The sequence below is a fragment of the Aquarana catesbeiana genome, linkage group LG03 (assembly GCF_042186555.1).
Source record: "Aquarana catesbeiana isolate 2022-GZ linkage group LG03, ASM4218655v1, whole genome shotgun sequence".
Lineage (NCBI taxonomy): Eukaryota > Metazoa > Chordata > Amphibia > Anura > Ranidae > Aquarana > Aquarana catesbeiana.
The window spans coordinates 699,539,826-699,558,320 of NC_133326.1; the positions used below are offsets into that span (position 1 = coordinate 699,539,826).

General features: G+C 45.5%; 1 protein-coding gene across 1 annotated transcript; it reads left to right on the top strand.

Annotated features, from left to right (window-relative positions):
* The first annotated feature begins 270 nt into the window (after positions 1–270).
* Positions 271–2,510, top strand: LOC141134855 (C-reactive protein-like). The gene is made up of 2 exons (XM_073624289.1): positions 271–325; positions 1,861–2,510. Exons 1-2 carry the CDS (start codon positions 271–273, stop codon positions 2,508–2,510), a joined length of 705 nt encoding a protein of 234 aa, XP_073480390.1.
* Positions 2,511–18,495: the final 15,985 nt, after the last annotated feature.

Consider the following 18,495-nt stretch of genomic DNA (forward strand, 5'->3'; position numbering starts at 1 on the left):
ATTTGACAAATTCGGCTCCCATTGGTTTCAACAGGGTTTGGGTTTGGGTTTGGCATCCAAACTCTAAACTTCGCCCAACCCTGCTTGAACCAAACCCAGGGTAATTATGTTCTTTACTAGTAAATATGTGTTCCTATGAGGTGAGTAATGCACACATATTACATTTCCCTGCACAGGGGAGCACCAGGGAGCTGTAAGTAATCTTCAAATAATGCCCTGGCTGTGTTTTAGTATTTTTTAAAAAGCCTTATGTATTTTATTTTCAGCAAGATGAAGTTACATATCCTGCTGCTGCCATTCATCATGGGGGCACTTGCCTATGAAGGTAGGTTCTACAGGCCAATATTATGTGTCATAAGATAAAAAAATAGAGTGAAGGTGGGTTCTACTGTTTGTTATTATGTGTCATAGGATGGAAATATAGAGTCAAAGTAGGTTCTACAGACTAATTTTATGTGTCAGAAGATGGAAAATAGAGAAACGTTTGCTGTGTCCCCCACTTGGCTTCTTGCAAACTTCAAACGGGACTTATGGCTTTCTTTCAACAAAGGCTTTTTTCTTGTCACTCAACCATAAAGGCCAGATTTGTGGAGTGAACCACTAATAATTGTCCTGTGAACAGATTCTCCCACCTGAGCTGTGGATCTCTGCATCTCCTCCAGACTTACCATGGGCCTCTTCACTGCTTCTCTGATTAATGCTCTACTTGCCCAGCCTGTCAGTTTAGGTGGACGGCCTTGTCTTGGTAGGTTTGCAGTTGTGCCATGCTCTTTCCATTTTCGGATGATGGATTGAACAGTGCTCTGTGAGATTTTCAAAGCTTGGGATATTTTTTTATAACCTAACCCGGCTTTAAACTTCTCCACAACTTTATCCCTGACCTGTCTGGTGTGTTCCTTGGCCTTCATGATGCTGTTCGTTCACCAAGGTTCTCTAGGAAACCTCTTCAACAAGCCTCTGAGGGCTTCACAAAACAGCTGCATTCATACTGAGATTAAATTACACACAGGTCTATTAACTTTTTAGGTGACTTCTGAAGGCAATTGGTTCCACTAGATTTTAGTTAGGGGTATCAGAGTAAAGGGGGTTGAATACAAATGCATACCACATTTTCAGATATTTATTTGTAAAAAAAACTTGAAAACCATTGATCAGTTTCTTTCCACTTCACAATTATGTGCCACTTTGTGTTGGTCTATCACATAAAATCCCAATAAAATACATTTGCGGTTTTGGTTGTAACATGACAAAATGTGGAAAGTTTCAAGGGGTATGAATACTTTTTCAAGGCACTGTAACTGTAGCAATATGCCAGCCAGGTGCACATTGGATTGCCCTATTTACAGCTAGTTCACCAAATGCATTTTTTTAGAAGACCTGGTTTGCCACCAGCATTCCAATTCATCCCAAAGGCTTAGGGTTGAGCTCAGAGCTCTTTGAAGCTTCTTAAAATTTCTTCACATCAACCTGGTCAGCCCATGTCTTCTTCTGGCTTTGTACACAAGGCCACAGTCATGCTAGAACAGAAATGGTTGGAAGGTTGGAAGACTGCAATTGTCTAATATATCTTTGTATGCTGTAGAAGGATTGAGGTCAGGGCTTGTAAAGGTTCTTCAAAATCCTTCAAACCAAATTAGTAAACCTATGTCATTATGGAGATGGCTTTGTACACAGAGGCACACACATCCTGGAATAGAAAAGGGTCTTCCCCAAAGCGTTAACTGTATTAACTGTACCCTTCACCAGCAACATCTGAACTCCACATCTATAGTAGGTACAGTATAGATGTGATTGTCAGGAAATCATGAAACTCTTATGTTTTTATTATTGCTTACCTTATGCTTTATTGTTTTTTTCTAGATATGAGTGATAAAGTGTTCCTCTTCCCAGCACCAACCGCTTCGGCACATGTGACACTAAAGCCTGCGATAAAAAAGTCATTACAAAACGTCACCATCTGTCTTCGATCTTATACAGAGCTTACACGGGAATACAGTCTCTTTTCTATGGCAGTGTCTGGTGCTGACAATGCCTTCTTAATTCTCCCCGAATCACCAAATGTCTATACATTTATACTCCAGGAGCAGAGCGCATTCAAGACAGACCCAGAGACCCTGGCCTGGAAGCACACCTGTGCAACATGGGACTCCACCACTGGGGTAATCCAACTTTGGATCAATGGGAAGCTCTACCCAAGAAAAGTTTCAAAGAAGGGGGCAACTATTGGTGCCGAAACAAGTATAGTTTTGGGACAAGACCAAGACACATTTGGGGGAGGTTTTAATATTAACCAGTCATTTGTTGGTGAAATAAGTGATGTCCATATGTGGGATTATACTTTGACACCAGATGAAATTAAGGGAGTTATTTCTGGGCATGTCAAAGGAAATCACATTAACTGGAATTCTCTTAACTATGAAATTAAAGGCAATGTCCTGGTTCAACCCAAGCTCTGTTGTAAGTCTTGGGATTGTGCCAGCTCAAAGCAAGAAGAATCTATTGCAGGTTAGTAGCCCTTACAGTTAGAAATTACGCTGAAAATGTTTAATTATTCTTAAGCGGAAATTTCATGATAATTATATTCATCTGCAGTGTGAGCTGTCTGAGAAGGGGTTGGGTCACGTAATTCTCTTTTTACTTCTTTTCTCCTATATTAAGAAATATATATTTTGTTTTGTTGTAGTCCATAGATGTTGTAGTTGTCTTAGTTTTTCAGGCTTTTTCTCCTTTACTTTTACCTGTTGATCCTGCCAGTAGTACGCTTCCTGTCCTAGGGTGACAACACACACTTCATTGTATCTATGGAGGAGCAGTATTTTCACCTTAGGCTGCTCTTTTTAGTAGGACTACAAACACCCCCTCCCCCCATCCTCATTTCCACAGAGGAAATGTACAGATAGGTACAACATATCTTTACAGGTGCAACAGGTATTTTTCTGTACTTCCAGAAAATAATACAAACGCAGCCATTAAGGACTGCTAAGCTGCAATGTTTTACATTTTTGTTCTTGGGTTTACACCGGCCAAAATGAAATCAGTGTGTAGCCCTGTCAGCACCACCACTCCACCCAAAATTCTTTGAATTCTCCTCAAAATTGATGCTGTTCTGTTAATATCTATGAGTGTATACCTGATTACCGTCTAAAAAAAAAAAAAAACCTTCAGAAATCTGCTGGTCCTTTATTTTTATATAACATAATAATATGTTATATTTATTTGATTCAAATGAAAGGAAAAATCTAATTTTAGTCCTAAACACAATAAATAGAAAGAAAAATGTTTTAAAAAGTATGTGTTCCCTTTAACTGTATCAGCTTGGCTCTGGACATTTTTAAAGTTGGAACATACAGAGTATAAGGACCAAAAAATATTTCTGGTTAATGTTACTTTTTATTTTGATTGTTCAGCTATCATGGACATAAAATTCCAATCCTCAATGGCTCACTATAAGTAACAATTTTAATTTTACATGTTTTCATTAAATGATTGTACCTAGATATTCTTGTACTGTCTTGGAAAATGAAAGTCTGCACTTTTCTTACTTTCTATCAAAATCAGTAAATAAATGAATGAAAGCAATTGTGCTCAAAGTGTCTTCTTTCCAAAAATTGATTGTTTACTAATGATATCGCTGTTTTGGAGAATTGCATAGCTGTATACTATATGGCCAAAACCTGACCTTCCACCCTACAATAGACCAAACGTTTAGGTGTTTCCAGGAAAGGATACTGTAAGCCCTGGTTCACACTCTTGAGTAATGTGAAGCACTTTTCTAGAGGTTTCTTATGCCGCGTACACACGAGCGGACTTTACGGCAGACTTTGCCCGGCGGACGGGATTTCATCGGACAATTCGATCGTGTGTGGGCTCCAGCAGATTTTGTTTTCTCAAAAGTTGGACGGACTTAGATTTGAAACATATTTCAAATCTATCCGACGGACTCGAGTCCAGTCGAAAAGTCCGCTCGTCTGTATGCTAGTCCGACGGACAAAAAGCCACGCTAGGGCAGCTATTGGCTACTGGCTATGAACTTCCTTATTTTAGTCCGGTCGTACGTCATCACGTACGAATTCGACGGACTTTGGTTGATTGTGTGTAGGCAAGTCTGTTCATTCAGAAAGTCCATCGTAAAGTCTGTCGAAAAGTCCGCCGGGCAAAGTCTGCCGTAAAGTCCGCTCGTGTGTACGCGGCATTACACTCTATATGAGGATTCCCATTGTATTCTATGGAGCCTGTTCACACCTAAGCTTTGTGTCTCCAGAAGTTTGTTGCTCAAAACTCAAAAAAGCACAAGGTCATCTCTAGGGCAGAGTCACACATTTTGGTCCTTAGAGGAAGTGGCTGGTTTCTGTACATAACACGTGTTTTTCATGCTACTTCTTGCCTCTCAAGTTTCATAGTAAATAGATTTCCATTGGCTTAAACAAAACAAAAAAACAAACGCTTCAACACATCTAAAAAAACGTGAATACATTTTATTGAAGAAGCTCAAGTGTGAACATTCTTCATTCTACAGCATACAGAGATATATTAGACAAATGTGCACTTCCAACCAAGTGGCAACAGTTTGGTGAAGGCTAATTTATATTCCATCATGACTGTTGCCTGTGTGCAAAGCCAGCTCCATAAAGACATAGTTGGACCATTCTGGAGTGGAGGGACTAGATTAACCTGCACAGAGCCCTGACCTCAACCCCACAAAATATCTTTGAGGTGAATTGGAACACAACACACTTCGCATCCAACATCAGTAACTGATCCCACAAATTTTTTTTGGCTGAATGGACAAAAACTCCAAGAGACACTATCCAAAATCTTGTGGAAAGCCTTCAAAGAAGAGTGGAGCCACATCCATAAAGACATGGATTGATGAGTTTGGTTTGGAGGCAACTGAGTGGCCTGAACAAAGTCCTGATGTCATCACTACTGAACACCTTAGGGTTTATTTGAAACCCAGGTAGTAAGTCAGGTCTTCTCACCCAACACCAGCACCTGATCTTACAAATTTTGTTTGACTGAATGGATGCAAACTCTCACAGATTCAAAGATACGATCCAAAATCATGTGAAAAGCCTTTCCACAAGAGGGAAGACTATTATTGCAATGGATGTTGGAGGGGGAGGGTAACTCCCCATAATTTGAAATGAGATGTCCTGCAAACTCTTATACTGTAGGTGTGATGGTCAGGTGTTCAAAACTTTGCCCATATAGCGTAGCACACACAAGGAATCCAGGGAGTTTCCTATATCTCAGTACCTACACAACTTTTGATAATAAAATTCGAACTTAACAATTTGTTGCCCTTTGCAAAACTGGAGTTCCCTTTAACGCAGCTGTAAAACAATATGTTCCCACTTAATTGCCACCTAATACAAACTCTCCTTAACTGATATTAATACACATTTTATCAGCAAAATTACCAAAAATTCCTTTTTAGTTTGTTTTTTTGAGGTTTCACATAGCACCGAGGGATGGGGAGTAGGGTGGCCACCTCATCCCATTAAAACCAAACATATACAGCATTGCCAGTCACAACAGGGAAATAGGTGGAACTGGCAGGATCAACAATTTTCTTTTTTTAAAAAAGAGGTTAAAAAAACGTCATCAATTGTATAGACTGTAGTTGAGTGATCCATTTTCAAACTTTTTTACTGTGAATTACCAGACACTGAACTCTAGATATAAATTAGATATGAAGAGACGCATTATCGCAGCTCTGGAATCATTGATACATCATCATACAGTATGTATGTTTTTAAGCAGGTAGTGAAAGTACCTGAATATGACCTGGTAATTATCAGCCTCTTGTAGTCACTGTACAGCAAGGCTAGAGTGTCTTAGGAAAAAACAGCACAAGAAGCCAATCAGTTCCAGTGCTGACAAGAAACATACTGATAGGAGGAGTGAATAGTGTGACAGAGGATAAACTGATCACTGCACTACTCCTCCTTTCACTGTCCTTTCACATTCTGGGATGGGTCTGAGATGATCTAGGTTCAGAGGAAGTGGGTTAAATGATGTTAACCATTAGATTGAGGACATTTAGTGGCAGAAAAAAAGTACTACTGGGGAAACATTTCAGATAACCTGGATTAGTTTTTTTATTTTTAAATTGGCCATTCATTTTTATCTTGTTATTTTTGTTCTGCTTTAATTTCTCTCACTGCCACATCTTACAGTAACTCCTGACTTACACACCCAACAGTCGGCAACATACCTTGGGCTAGACCTAGTAGTGGTAGACAGGTACTACATGATGGAAAACCTTGAAATTTTGCTCACGTAATTTACTTGCAATAGAAGCCCACCATAATAATGATGACCTGTGGGTATTTGGTACCTGTCGAAATTGTGCAATTTGTCCCTGGTTATCCCCCCACCTGTTTTTGGGACTGTGGACAATTGGGAACCTGTTTCCACATGTTATGGTCGTGCACACAGGCTCAGCAATTCTAAACGGCTGTTTTCTCACTCTTGATTACACTCAGTGGCGGAGCGTCCATTAAGGGTGTACGGGCCCCGCCCCCTCTGTCACGCCACCCCCTCTATGTAGAATGGATAGACTCATGCATCCATTAACCACTTAAGGACCGAGCCTCTTTCTAAGATTTGTTGTTTACAAGTTAAAAACAGTTTTTTTTGCTAGAAAATTACTTAGAACAGCAAACATTATACATTTTTTTTTTAACACCCTAGAGAATAAAATGCCGGTCGTTGCAATACTTTCTGTCACACCGTATTTGAGCAGCGGTCTTACAAGCGCACTTTTTTGGGAAAAAATACACTTTTTTGAATTAAAAAATAAGACAACAGTAAAGTTAGGCCAATTTTTTTATATTGTGAAAGATAATGTTACACCAAGTAAATTGATACCTAACATGTCACTCTTCAAAATTGCACCTGCTCGTGGAATGGCGACAAACTTTTACCCTTAAAAATCACCATAGGTGACGTTTAAAAAATTCTACAGGTTGCATGTTTTGAGTTACAGAGGAGGTCTAGGGCTAGAATTATTGCTCTAGCTCTATCGATCATGGCGATACCTCACATGTGTGGTTTGAACACCGTTTTCATATGCCGGCACTACTCACTTATGCTTTCGCTTCTGCACGCAAACTTGTCGGGACGGGGCGCGTTAAAAAAAAAAATTTTCTTATTTATTTTACCTTTCTTTTATTTTTACACTGTTTTTTGTTTTTTTTTTAGAAAATGTCACTTTTATTCCTATTACAAGGAATTTAAACATCCTTGTAATAGAAAAAAGCATGACAGGGCCTCTTAAATATGAGATATGGGGTCAAAAATACCTCAGATCTTATATTTAGACTAAAATGCAAAAGAAAAAAAAAGAAAAAATTTTGTCATTTAAAAATTTTTTTTTTTAAATGGCCCTTTAAGAGCCGTCAAAACGTCACTTCTGCCCAGCAATTGTATAGGGACAGGTGGGGGCCACCTTCCCCTCACTCGTCTCCATACTGAGCCAGCAAGAGTACGCGATCGCCTCCACCACTGCTGACGGCTCCGGTAAGCGGCGGAGGGCACTGGATCGCGGCGGAAGGCCCTCTTCCACCACCGATAAAAGTGATCTCGCAGTGAATCCACCGCAGAGACCATTTTTATCTTGTAGCAGACTGCCTGCTGAAAAGGAGGATAACGGGGTTATGGCAGCTAGCTGGTGCCATAACAACGATATCCTCCTTCAAGCGGCGGCTGTAAAACTGCGGCGGGCGGTCCGTAAGTGGTTAATATTGTGTATATATATATATATATATATATATATATATATATATATATTAGAAATAACTAGAAATATGTTTATTGTTACTTTTACTTTAAATTTTATTTTGGAGATATATATATATATATATATATATATATATATATATATATATATATATAATTTTTTTTTCCCTATAAATGTTTGATACAGGGAGCAGCTATGGTACCAATAAAAAAAAGTCTATAAAGTGAATATTTTGTGACACCTTTAGTATAAATGATTACCCCATCTAAGCATCTAAACCCAACAACAAAAAAGTTGCATTTTGTTTTGTTGTAGTCCATAGATGTTGTAGTTGTCTTTGTTTTCGTTTTTGTCAGGCTTTTTCTCCTTTATTTTTACCTGTTGATCCTGCCAGTAGTACGCTTCCTGTCCTAGGGTGACAACACACACTTCTTCATTGTATCTATGGAGGAGCAGTATTTTCACCTTAGTAAGTAAGTACACCCCTCACATTTCTGTAAATATTTTATTCTATCTTTTCATGTGACAACACTGAAGAAATGACATTTTGCTACAATGTAAAGTAGTGAGTGTACAGCTTGTATAACAGTGTAAATTTGCTGTCCCCCCAAAATAACTCAACACACAACCATTAATGTTTAAACCGCTGGCAACAAAAGTGAGGACACCCCTAAGTGAAAATGTTCGAATTGGGCCCAAAGTGTCAATATTTTGTGTGGCCACCATTATTTTCCAGCACTGCCTTAACCCTCTTGGGTATGGAGTTCACCAGAGCTTCACAAGTCGCCACTGGAGTCCTCTTCCACTCCTCCATGACAACATCACGGAGCTGGTGCATGTTAGAGACCTTGTGCTCCTCCACCTTCCATTTGAGGAAGCCCCACAGATACTCAATAGGGTTTAGATCTGGAGACATGCTTGGCCAGTCCATCACCTTTACCCTCAGCTTCTTTAGCAAGGCAGTGGTTGTCTTGGAGGTGTGTTTGGAATCATTATCATGTTGGAATACTGCCTTGCGGCCCAGTCTCCAAAGGGAGGGGATCATGCTCTGCTTCAGTATGTCACAGTACATGTTGGCATTCATGGTTCCCTCAATGAACTGTAGCTCCCCAATGCTGGCAGCACTCATGCAGCCCCAGACCATGACACTCCCACCGCTATGATTGACTGTAGGCAAGACTATCAGGAACCTTGAATCAGACCGAGACAGAAGTATAGTTAAATCACAGTTGTTTATTAATAATAATAATAATAATAATAAGGTAAACAGAGTAAGAGTAGTCAAAACAAGCCAGAGTTCAGTAACCGGATTGGGTAGTCAGCCAAGCAAATGTCAGAGAGCCAGAGATAAACGTAGTAGTACAGCAAGCAGGATCATGAGCCAGAAGGAACCTCAGCCGAGCAAGTCTTCAACAGGAACGAAGGAGAAAGTCTCTGTGATGTTGACAAAGGTGAAGGCAGAGATCAAGTGAGCTGGACGCCTTTAAGTAGGCAGGACTGACTAGCAGAATCAACAACAGCTGGGTAACTGTGGAGAGACATGGGAGCTGGCAATTAGCCAACAGCTGAGCGGCCAGCTCAGAGAAGGAAGGGCTGAGGCCAGCCCTGACAGTACCCCCTCCTCAACGACCCCTCCCCCTCGGAGGACCACCGGGCTTGAGGGGAAAATGTCTATGGAAATCACAGAGGAGGACAGGGGCATGAACGTCCGAGGATGAGACCCAAGAGCGTTCCTCCGGACCGTACCACTTCCAATGCACCAGGTACTGAATGCGCCCACAGAACCTACAGGAGTCAACAATGGATTGTACTTTATACACCTCATGGTTCTCAACCTGTATAAGGTGAGGACATGGCACCGAGGTGGTAAAGCGGTTGCAGACCAATGGTTTCAATAAGGAGACATGAAACACATTACTAGGAGGAAGGTCCAAGGCATAAGCCACTGGGTTAATCCTGCAAAGGATACGGAATGGCCCAATAAACCGAGGTGCGAACTTCAAAGAAGGAACACGAAGTCAGAGGTTGAGAGACGACAGCCAGACTCTGTCTCCAACCTGGTAGGAAGGCGCAGGCAGGCATCTGTGGTCAGCATGGAGTCTGTACCTATTGTTAGCATGTTGCAAAGCCTCCTGAACTTGTGCCCAAGTGGAACAAAGACCACGGAGATGCTCCTCTACCGCAGGAACAAATGAGTCAGGCAACATGGAAGGTTGGAAACCATAATTCGCCATAAACGGGCACAATCGGGAAGCAAAATTCAAAGGAAAACTCTGCCCATGGTAATAGGTCTGACCAGTTGTTATGATGGTCAGAAATATAGCACGTTGGAATTGTTCCAAGGACTGATTGGCTCGTTCTGCGGCCCCATTAGACTGCGGGTGATACGCAGAGGAGAAGGCAAGCTGAATTCCCAACTGTGCACAAAAGGCTCACCAGAACCGGGAGACAAACTGACTACCCCTGTCCGAGACAATCACCTTGGGTAGCCCATGTAAGCAAAAGATCTCCTGAGCAAAAATGGAAGCCAGTTCCTTAGAAGTGGGCAACTTTTTAAGTGGAATACAATGACACATCTTTGAGAACCGGTCAACCACCATAAAGATAACAGTGTTGCCTTGGGAGTTGGGTAACTCCACAATGAAATCCATTGACAGGTGGGTCCAGGGCCTCTCTCCATTGGGTATGGGTTGTAGGAGGCCCACAAGAAGGTGTCGTGGAGTCTTACTCTGAGCACACACGGAACAGGCAGCTACAAAGGCAATTACATCAGCACGTAGACTAGGCCACAAGAATTGTTGGGAAATGGCCCAAACAAGTTGATTCTTACCAGGGTGGCCAGCTGCCTTGGGAGAATAGTAAGTCTGGAGCACGGCAGTACGGAGACACTCTGGGACAAAGCAGCGGTCACAAGGTTTCTCAGGAGGAGCATCGACCTGAGCAGCAAGAATTTTGTCACCCAAAGGAGAAGTAAGACTGGTGCGAACCGTAGCCACAATACGATCAGGAGGAATCACAGGAACCAGAACCGACTCCAACTTGGAAGTGGAGGAAAATTGTCGTGACAAGGCGTCAGCCCTTACATTCTTAGTACCGGGTAAGAATGAGACAATGTAATTAAAACTCGACAAGAAAAGAGCCCATCGCGCCCTTCTGGGAGAGAGGCGCTTGGCCTCAGACAAGAATGTGAGATTCTTATGGTCAGTAAGAATGATAACCGGCACAGTGGTACCTTCAAGGAGATGTCTCCATTCTTTCAGGGCTAAAATGATCGCCAACAGCTCTCTGTCACCAATCTCGTAATTGCACTTGGCAGGTGACAATTTCTTGGAAAAGTAACCACACGGATGCATAGCGCTCTTAGAGTAAGGATGTTGAGACAGAAGGGCTCCAACTCCAGTCTCAGAAGCATCAACTTCTAGGATAAAAGGCAATGTAGGCTCAGAATGTGCCAACACAGGAGCAGAAACAAAGGCAGCCTTGAGACTCTCAATGGCCTTAATGGACTCCGGAGACCGAGACCAACTCTGTGGGTTACCGTCCTTTCTGGTCATATCAGTCAGGGCTTGACCAGAGACGAGAAGTTACGAATAAACTTCCGATAATAGTTGGCAATAGTTGGCAAAGCCCAGGAAACGCTGCAGAGGACATAAACCCACGGGTCGGGGCCACTGTAGGAATGCCGAAAGTTTCTCTGGGTCCATCGAAAAACCAGCAGTGGAAATGACATAGCCCAGGAATTTAACCTGTTCACGATGGAACTCGCAGTTCTCCAGTTTACAATAGAGATTGTTTTCTCTTAGTTTCTGAAGCACACGACAGACATCTGTGTGGTGGCTCTCCAGGGACTTGGAAAATATGAGGAGGGGTTGTGCCTCTTTAACCAAGAATAACCAATAACCAGCGGAAAACCTAGGTGAGGAAATAACTTGGAATTGGATTATCTCATGGTGAAGAGCCCCTACGGCCATGGACAATGGAACCGTCTCATGAGTCACATGGGCAGGCTGTAGAGGTCTCCCGTCAAGAGCCTCAATGGCAACTGGAGTGTCACGCAGCTGCAGCGGAATCGAGTGCTGAGTAGCGGGCCCCGGCCCAATGGGCTGGGTAATGAGCCCCAGATCAGCGAGCCGAACGCAGGGCACTGGCTCAGAAAATCGGATGACGGACACTGGCATGACAGATTGAGACACGGGCACCAAAACTTCAGGCTGAGACTGGGACACTGGATCTTCAGACTGGGACAACGGGACTTCAGACTGGGACACCGGGACTTCAGACTGGGACACAGGCACGTCAAGCCGGGCAGCAGGCACGTCAAGCTGGGCAGCAGGCATGGGTACATCAAGCTGGGCAGCAGGCATGGGCACTTCAAGCTGGGCAGCAGGCACGGGCACTTCAAGCTGGGCAGCAGGCACGGGCACTTCAAGCTGGGCAGCAGGCACGGGCACTTCAAGCTGGGCAGCAGGCACGGGAAAATCAGGCTGGGCAGCAGACAGTGGCACATCAGGCTGGGCAGCAGACAGAGGCACATCAGGCTGGACAGTAGACAGAGGAATATCAGGCTGGGCAGCAGACAGAGGCACATCAGGCTGGGCAGCAGACAGAGGCACATCAGGCTGGGCAGCAGACAGAGGCATATCAGGCTGGGCAGCAGACAGAGGCACATCAGGCTGGGCAGCAGACAGAGGCACATCAGGCTGGGCAGCAGACAGAGGCAAATCAGGCTGGGCAGCAGACAGAGGCTCATCAGGCTGGGCAGCAGACAGAGGCTCATCAGGCTAGGCAGCAGGCAGGAACACATCAGGCTGGGCAGCAGACAGAGGCTCATCAGGCTGGGCAGCAGACAGGAATACATCAGGCTGGGCAGCAGACAGGGATACATCAGGCTGGGCAGCAGACAGGAACACATCAGGCTGGGCAGCAGACAGAGGCACATTAGGCTGGGCAGCAGACAGAGGCACGTCAGGTTGGGCAGCAGACAGAGGCTCATTAGGCTGGACAGCAGACAGGAATACATCAGGCTGGGCAGCAGACAGGGATACATCAGGCTGGGCAGCAGACAGGGCCTCATCAAGCTGGGCAGCAGACAGAGGCATATCAGGCTGGGCAGCAGACAGAAGCACATCAGGCTGGGCAGCAGACAGTGGCACATTAGACATGGTCGGCAGGGCCGGACTGGCCTACCGGGATACCGGGAAATATCCCGGTAGGCTGGCTGCACACAGTACCGCTGGGGCCGCTCACAGTGCCTGTGTCAGCATCAGCAATCTAAAGAGCAGCAGCGGCTGCCGCAGCTGCTGCACTATGCCATGGCTGTGTGTCACTCACTGTCTGTGTGTGTCTCCGGGGGGGCCGCTCACTGCCTGTGTCCTGACCTAAAGATCAGCGGCGGCCCTGCCTGTGTCACTCACTGTCTCCTTCGTTCGGGCGCCGGCGCTCCGCCCACCACACTCAACATGCCTCGCTCTGTCTGTGTGCCTGTGGGGAGGAGCAGGAGAACGCCGTGCTGCTCCATTTTGCCTCGTCCCGCGCGGTGCTACAGCACAAGGTATTAAAAAATCTCTCTCTCTCCCTTTCTTTCTCTCTCTCTCTCTCTCTCTCTCTCTCTGTCTCTCTCTCTGTCTCTCTGTCTCTCTCTCTCTCTCTCTCTCTCTCTCTCTCTCTGTCTCTCTCTGTCTCTCTCTATCTCTCTGTCTCTCTCTCTCTCTCTCTCTCTCTGTCTCTCTCTGTCTCTCTGTCTCTCTCTGTCTCGCTCTCTCTCTCTCTCTCTCTCTCTCTCTCCATTCTCTCTCTGTCTCGCTCTGTCTCTCTCTCTCTCTCTCTCTCTCTCTCTCTCTCTATCTCTCTGTCTCTCTCTGTCTCGCTCTCTCTCTCTCTCTCTCTCTGTCTCTCTCTGTCTCTCTCTGTCTCTCTCTCTCTCTCTCTCTCTCTCTCTCTCTCTCTCTCTCTCTCTGTCTCTCTCTATCTCTCTGTCTCTCTCTCTCTCTGTCTCTCTCTCTCTCTCTCTGTCTCTCTCTGTCTCGCTCTCTCTCTCTCTCTCTCTCTCTCTCTGTCTCTCTCTATCTCTCTGTCTCTCTCTCTCTCTCTCTGTCTCTCTCTGTCTCGCTCTCTCTCTCTCTCTCTCTCTCTCTCTCCATTCTCTCTCTGTCTCTCTCTCTGTCTCTCTGTCTCTCTCTCTCTCTGTCTCTCTCTGTCTCGCTCTCTCTCTCTCTCTCTCTGTCTCTCTCTGTCTCTCTCTATCTCTCTGTCTCTCTCTGTCTCGCTCTCTCTCTCTCTCTCTCTCTCTCTCTCTCTGTCTCTCTCTGTCTCTCTCTATCTCTCTGTCTCTCTCTCTCTCTTTCTCTCTGTCTCTTTCTCTGTCTCTCTCTCTCTCTCTCTCTCATCAAACACTGCCACTGTGCCCATAGATTGCCAACACTGTGCCCTGCCCATCAATTGCAGCCACTGTACCATCAAACGCTGCCACTGTGCCCATAGATTGCCAACACTGTGCCCTGCCCATCAAACGCAGCCACCGTACCCATCAATTGCAGCCACTGTACCATCAAACGCAGCCACTGTACCCATCAATTGCAGCCACTGTACCATCAAACGCAGCCACTGTACCCATCAAACGCAGCCACTGTACCCATCAATTGCAGCCACTGTACCATCAATTGCCGCCACTGTACCCATCAAACGCAGCCACTGTACCCATCAATTGCAGCCACTGTGATGGTACAGTGGCTGCGTTTGATGGGCACAGTGGCTGCAATTGATGGGTACAGTGGCTGCGTTTGATGGTACAGTGGCAGCGTTTAATGGGCACAGTGGTGGCAATTTATGGGTACAGTGGCTGTGTTTGATGGCACAGTGGATGCATTTGATGGGCACAGTGGCTGCAATTGATGGGTACAGTGGCTGCGTTTGATGGTACAGTGGCAGCGTTTAATGGGCACAGTGGTGGCAATTTATGGGCACAGTGGTGGCAATTTATGGGTACAGTGGCTGCGTTTGATGGTACAGTGGCTGCGTTTGATGGTACAGTGGCTGCGTTTGATGGGCACAGTGGCAGCGTTTAATGGGCACAGTGGTGGCAATTTATGGGTACAGTGGCTGCGTTTGATGGTACAGTGGCTGCGTTTGATGGTACAGTGGCAGCGTTTAATGGGCACAGTGGCTGCAATTGATGGGTACAGTGGCTGCATTTGATGGTACAGTGGCTGCGTTTGATGGTACAGTGGCAGCGTTTAATGGGCACAGTGGTGGCAATTTATGGGTACAGTGGCTGCGTTTGATGGTACAGTGGCAGCGTTTGATGGTACAGTGGCTGCGTTTGATGGGCACAGTGGTGGCAATGTATGGGTACAGTGGCTGCGTTTGATGGTACAGTGGCTGCGTTTGATGGTACAGTGGCTGCGTTTAATGGGCACAGTGGTGGCAATTTATGGGTACAGTGGCTGCGTTTGATGGTACAGTGGCTGCGTTTGATGGTACAGTGGCTGCATTTGATGGGCACAGTGGCTGTGTTTAATGGGCACAGTGGTGGCAATTTATGGGTACAGTGGCTGCGTTTGATGGTACAGTGGCTGCGTTTGATGGGCACAGTGGCTGTGTTTAAAGGGCACAGTGGTGGCAATTTATGGGTACAGTGGCTGCGTTTGATGGTACAGTGGCTGCGTTTGATGGTACAGTGGCAGCGTTTAATGGGCACAGTGGCTGCAATTGATGGGTACAGTGGCTGCATTTGATGGTACAGTGGCTGCGTTTGATGGTACAGTGGCAGCGTTTAATGGGCACAGTGGTGGCAATGTATGGGTACAGTGGCTGCGTTTGATGGTACAGTGGCTGCGTTTGATGGTACAGTGGCTGCGTTTGATGGGCACAGTGGCTGTGTTTAATGGGCACAGTGGTGGCAATTTATGGGTACAGTGGCTGCGTTTGATGGTACAGTGGCTGCGTTTAATAGTACAGTGGCAGCGTTTAATGGGCACAGTGGCTGCAATTGATGGGGACAGTGGCTGCGTTTGATGGTACAGTGGCTGCGTTTGATGGTACAGTGGCAGCGTTTAATGGGCACAGTGGTGGCAATTTATGGGTACAGTGGCTGCGTTTGATGGTACAGTGGCTGCGTTTGATGGTACAGTGACAGCGTTTGATGGGCACAGTGGCTGCAATTGATGGGTACAGTGGCTGCGTTTGATGGTACAGTGGCTGCGTTTGATGGTACAGTGGCTGCGTTTGATGGTACAGTGGCAGCGTTTAATGGGCACAGTGGTGGCAATTTATGGGTACAGTGGCGGCGTTTGATGGGCACAGTGGCTGCAATTGATGGGTACAGTGGCTGCAATTGATGGGTACAGTGGCTGCAATTGATGGGTACAGTGGCAGCGTTTGATGGTACAGTGGCTGTGTTTAATGGGCACAGTGGTGGCAATTTATGGGTACAGTGACTGCGTTTGATGGTACAGTGGCTGCGTTTGATGGGCAAACGCAGCCACTGTACCCATAAATTGCCACCACTGTGCCCATTAAACACAGCCACTGTACCATTAAACGCTGCCACTGTACCATCAAACGCAGCCACTGTACCCATCAACTGCCACCACTGTGCCCATTAAACACAGTCACTGTGCCCAAACGCTGCCAGTGTACCCATTAATTGCAGCCACTGTGCCCATTAAACGCTGCCACTGTACCATCAAACGCAGCCACTGCACCCATAAATTGCCACCACTGTGCCCATTAAACACAGCCACTGTACCATCAAACGCAGCCACTGTACCATCAAATGCAGCCAATGTACCATCAAACGCAGCCACTGTACCCATAAATTGCCGCCACTGTGCCCATCAAACGCAGCCACTGTGCCCATCAAGCGCAGCCACTGTAACCATCAATTGCCGCCAGTTTGCCCCATCAATTGCCACCAGTTTGCCCATTAAATCCTGCCAGTGTCCCCCCCAACCGGCACTTACCTGTCTCAGGTCAGCGCGTTGCTCCACGCTCCCTCCGATAGGCATCCAATCACAGCGCCTGTCGCTTCAGCCAATCAGGTGACAGGTAACCAGACCCAGTGCACCTGATTGGCTGAGAGGCGGGTCAGTGTTAGGGAAGCGATTTATTTGATTTCCTAACACAGCACTGTGTAAGCAGCGAACGCACAGCAGTGTGCCCGCTGTTTACCAATTTGGAAGCCTATTAGAGCTGACGGCTCTAATCAGGCACTTCTAAAAACACCCCTGCCGCTGTAATTCACATGCCGATGCCCAACAAGGGTGCCGGACACCTGAATAGGGGGCGGCAGCAGCGACAATAGATAGATTCATGCAATGCATGAATCTGTCTATTGAAGATTGACGGGTGCAATGGACGCACCGCCACTGCCCAGTTGTATTTCCCCTGGGTGGGGAAATCCCACCATGTTTTACATTATACATTCCTATACACTGTGTGCCCTATAAAAAGGAGGTGGGCATTAAGGGACAGAGTGGTGTGCAGGCAATTTGTTTTATTTTTTGTGTGCATTACTGGGCACTTTCACCCCCTTCCTTCCCAGGCCAATTTTCAGCTTTCAGCGCTGTCATACTTTCAATGACAATTGCGCGGTCATGCAACGCTGTTCACACAAATAGAGCTTTCTTTTGGTGGTATTTATTCACGACTCAGTTTTTTATTTTTTGCGATATAAGCGGAAAAAAAGAGCGGAAATTTGGAAAAAAAAACAATATTTTCTTCTTTCTATTTTAAAAGAAATCCAATAAAATCTAATTTTGTCATAAATGTAAGCCAAAATGTATTCTGCTACATGTCTTTGGTAAAAAAATCATGTTAAGTGTATAATAATTGGTTTGTGTGATCACGGACATATGTACGCAGATGATCATTGGGACATGTGATTTTATTGTTACATATGTGGGGGACAGGTTTTTTTACTGTGTGGGGACATGTGTGTGAGGACAGTGTTTTGGGGACTTTGTGTGTTTACATTGTTTTGGGACATGTGTGGGGACAGTAGGCTGGTGATCAATGTGTAAAAAGCTGTAAAAAACAGCTCATTCTCACTGATCACTGGCCGGCTGCAGAGATCCGCTCTCCTCTCCGACAACTTCCGTGTGAGGAGAGGAGAGCCAATTGCCTAGAAAAAGGCTCTCTATTTACATCACATGATGGCTGTGATTCCACACAGCCGTCATGTGATCAGGAGGGCCAATCACAGAGCCCTATGTGCTTTTATATGTGTCTTATCTATATATAATGCACGCTTTAAAATGCATGGTTTTCCATTTTATGAACAAGAAAATAATGACGCTATGCTGTTGGGCTGGTATAATAATGCTATGGGGCTGGTATGACATTTTTTCCAGGGCTGGTTTTCATTCCCAGTCCGGCCCTGTTTGGAGTGGAGGAAAGGGGGTTTGTGCTTGGAGGGGAAATTTGAGGGGTAGAAGATTTATGTCAGGAAGGGGGGATTTTTTTTATTTGCGGGGGGTTGTGCTGGGAGCATATGCGGAATGAGAGGGTTTGAGCTAAGCATGTAGATTAGAGCTCAATTTTATGGGGATGGGGCTTTTTGCTGACACATAATGCTCATACATGTTTGGAGGGGCCAGGGGCGCAATTTGGCATGTTTTCCCTGGGCTCTAGATTATGTTGTCCCGACACTGGTGGCTGCATTGGTTTTCTGAGGGCTATTTCACATGGGTGGCCTGGGGGGGTGTAAAATCAGGAAGCTGAGCCGTGGTTTTACTGCCCCCTGGTAGCCCACC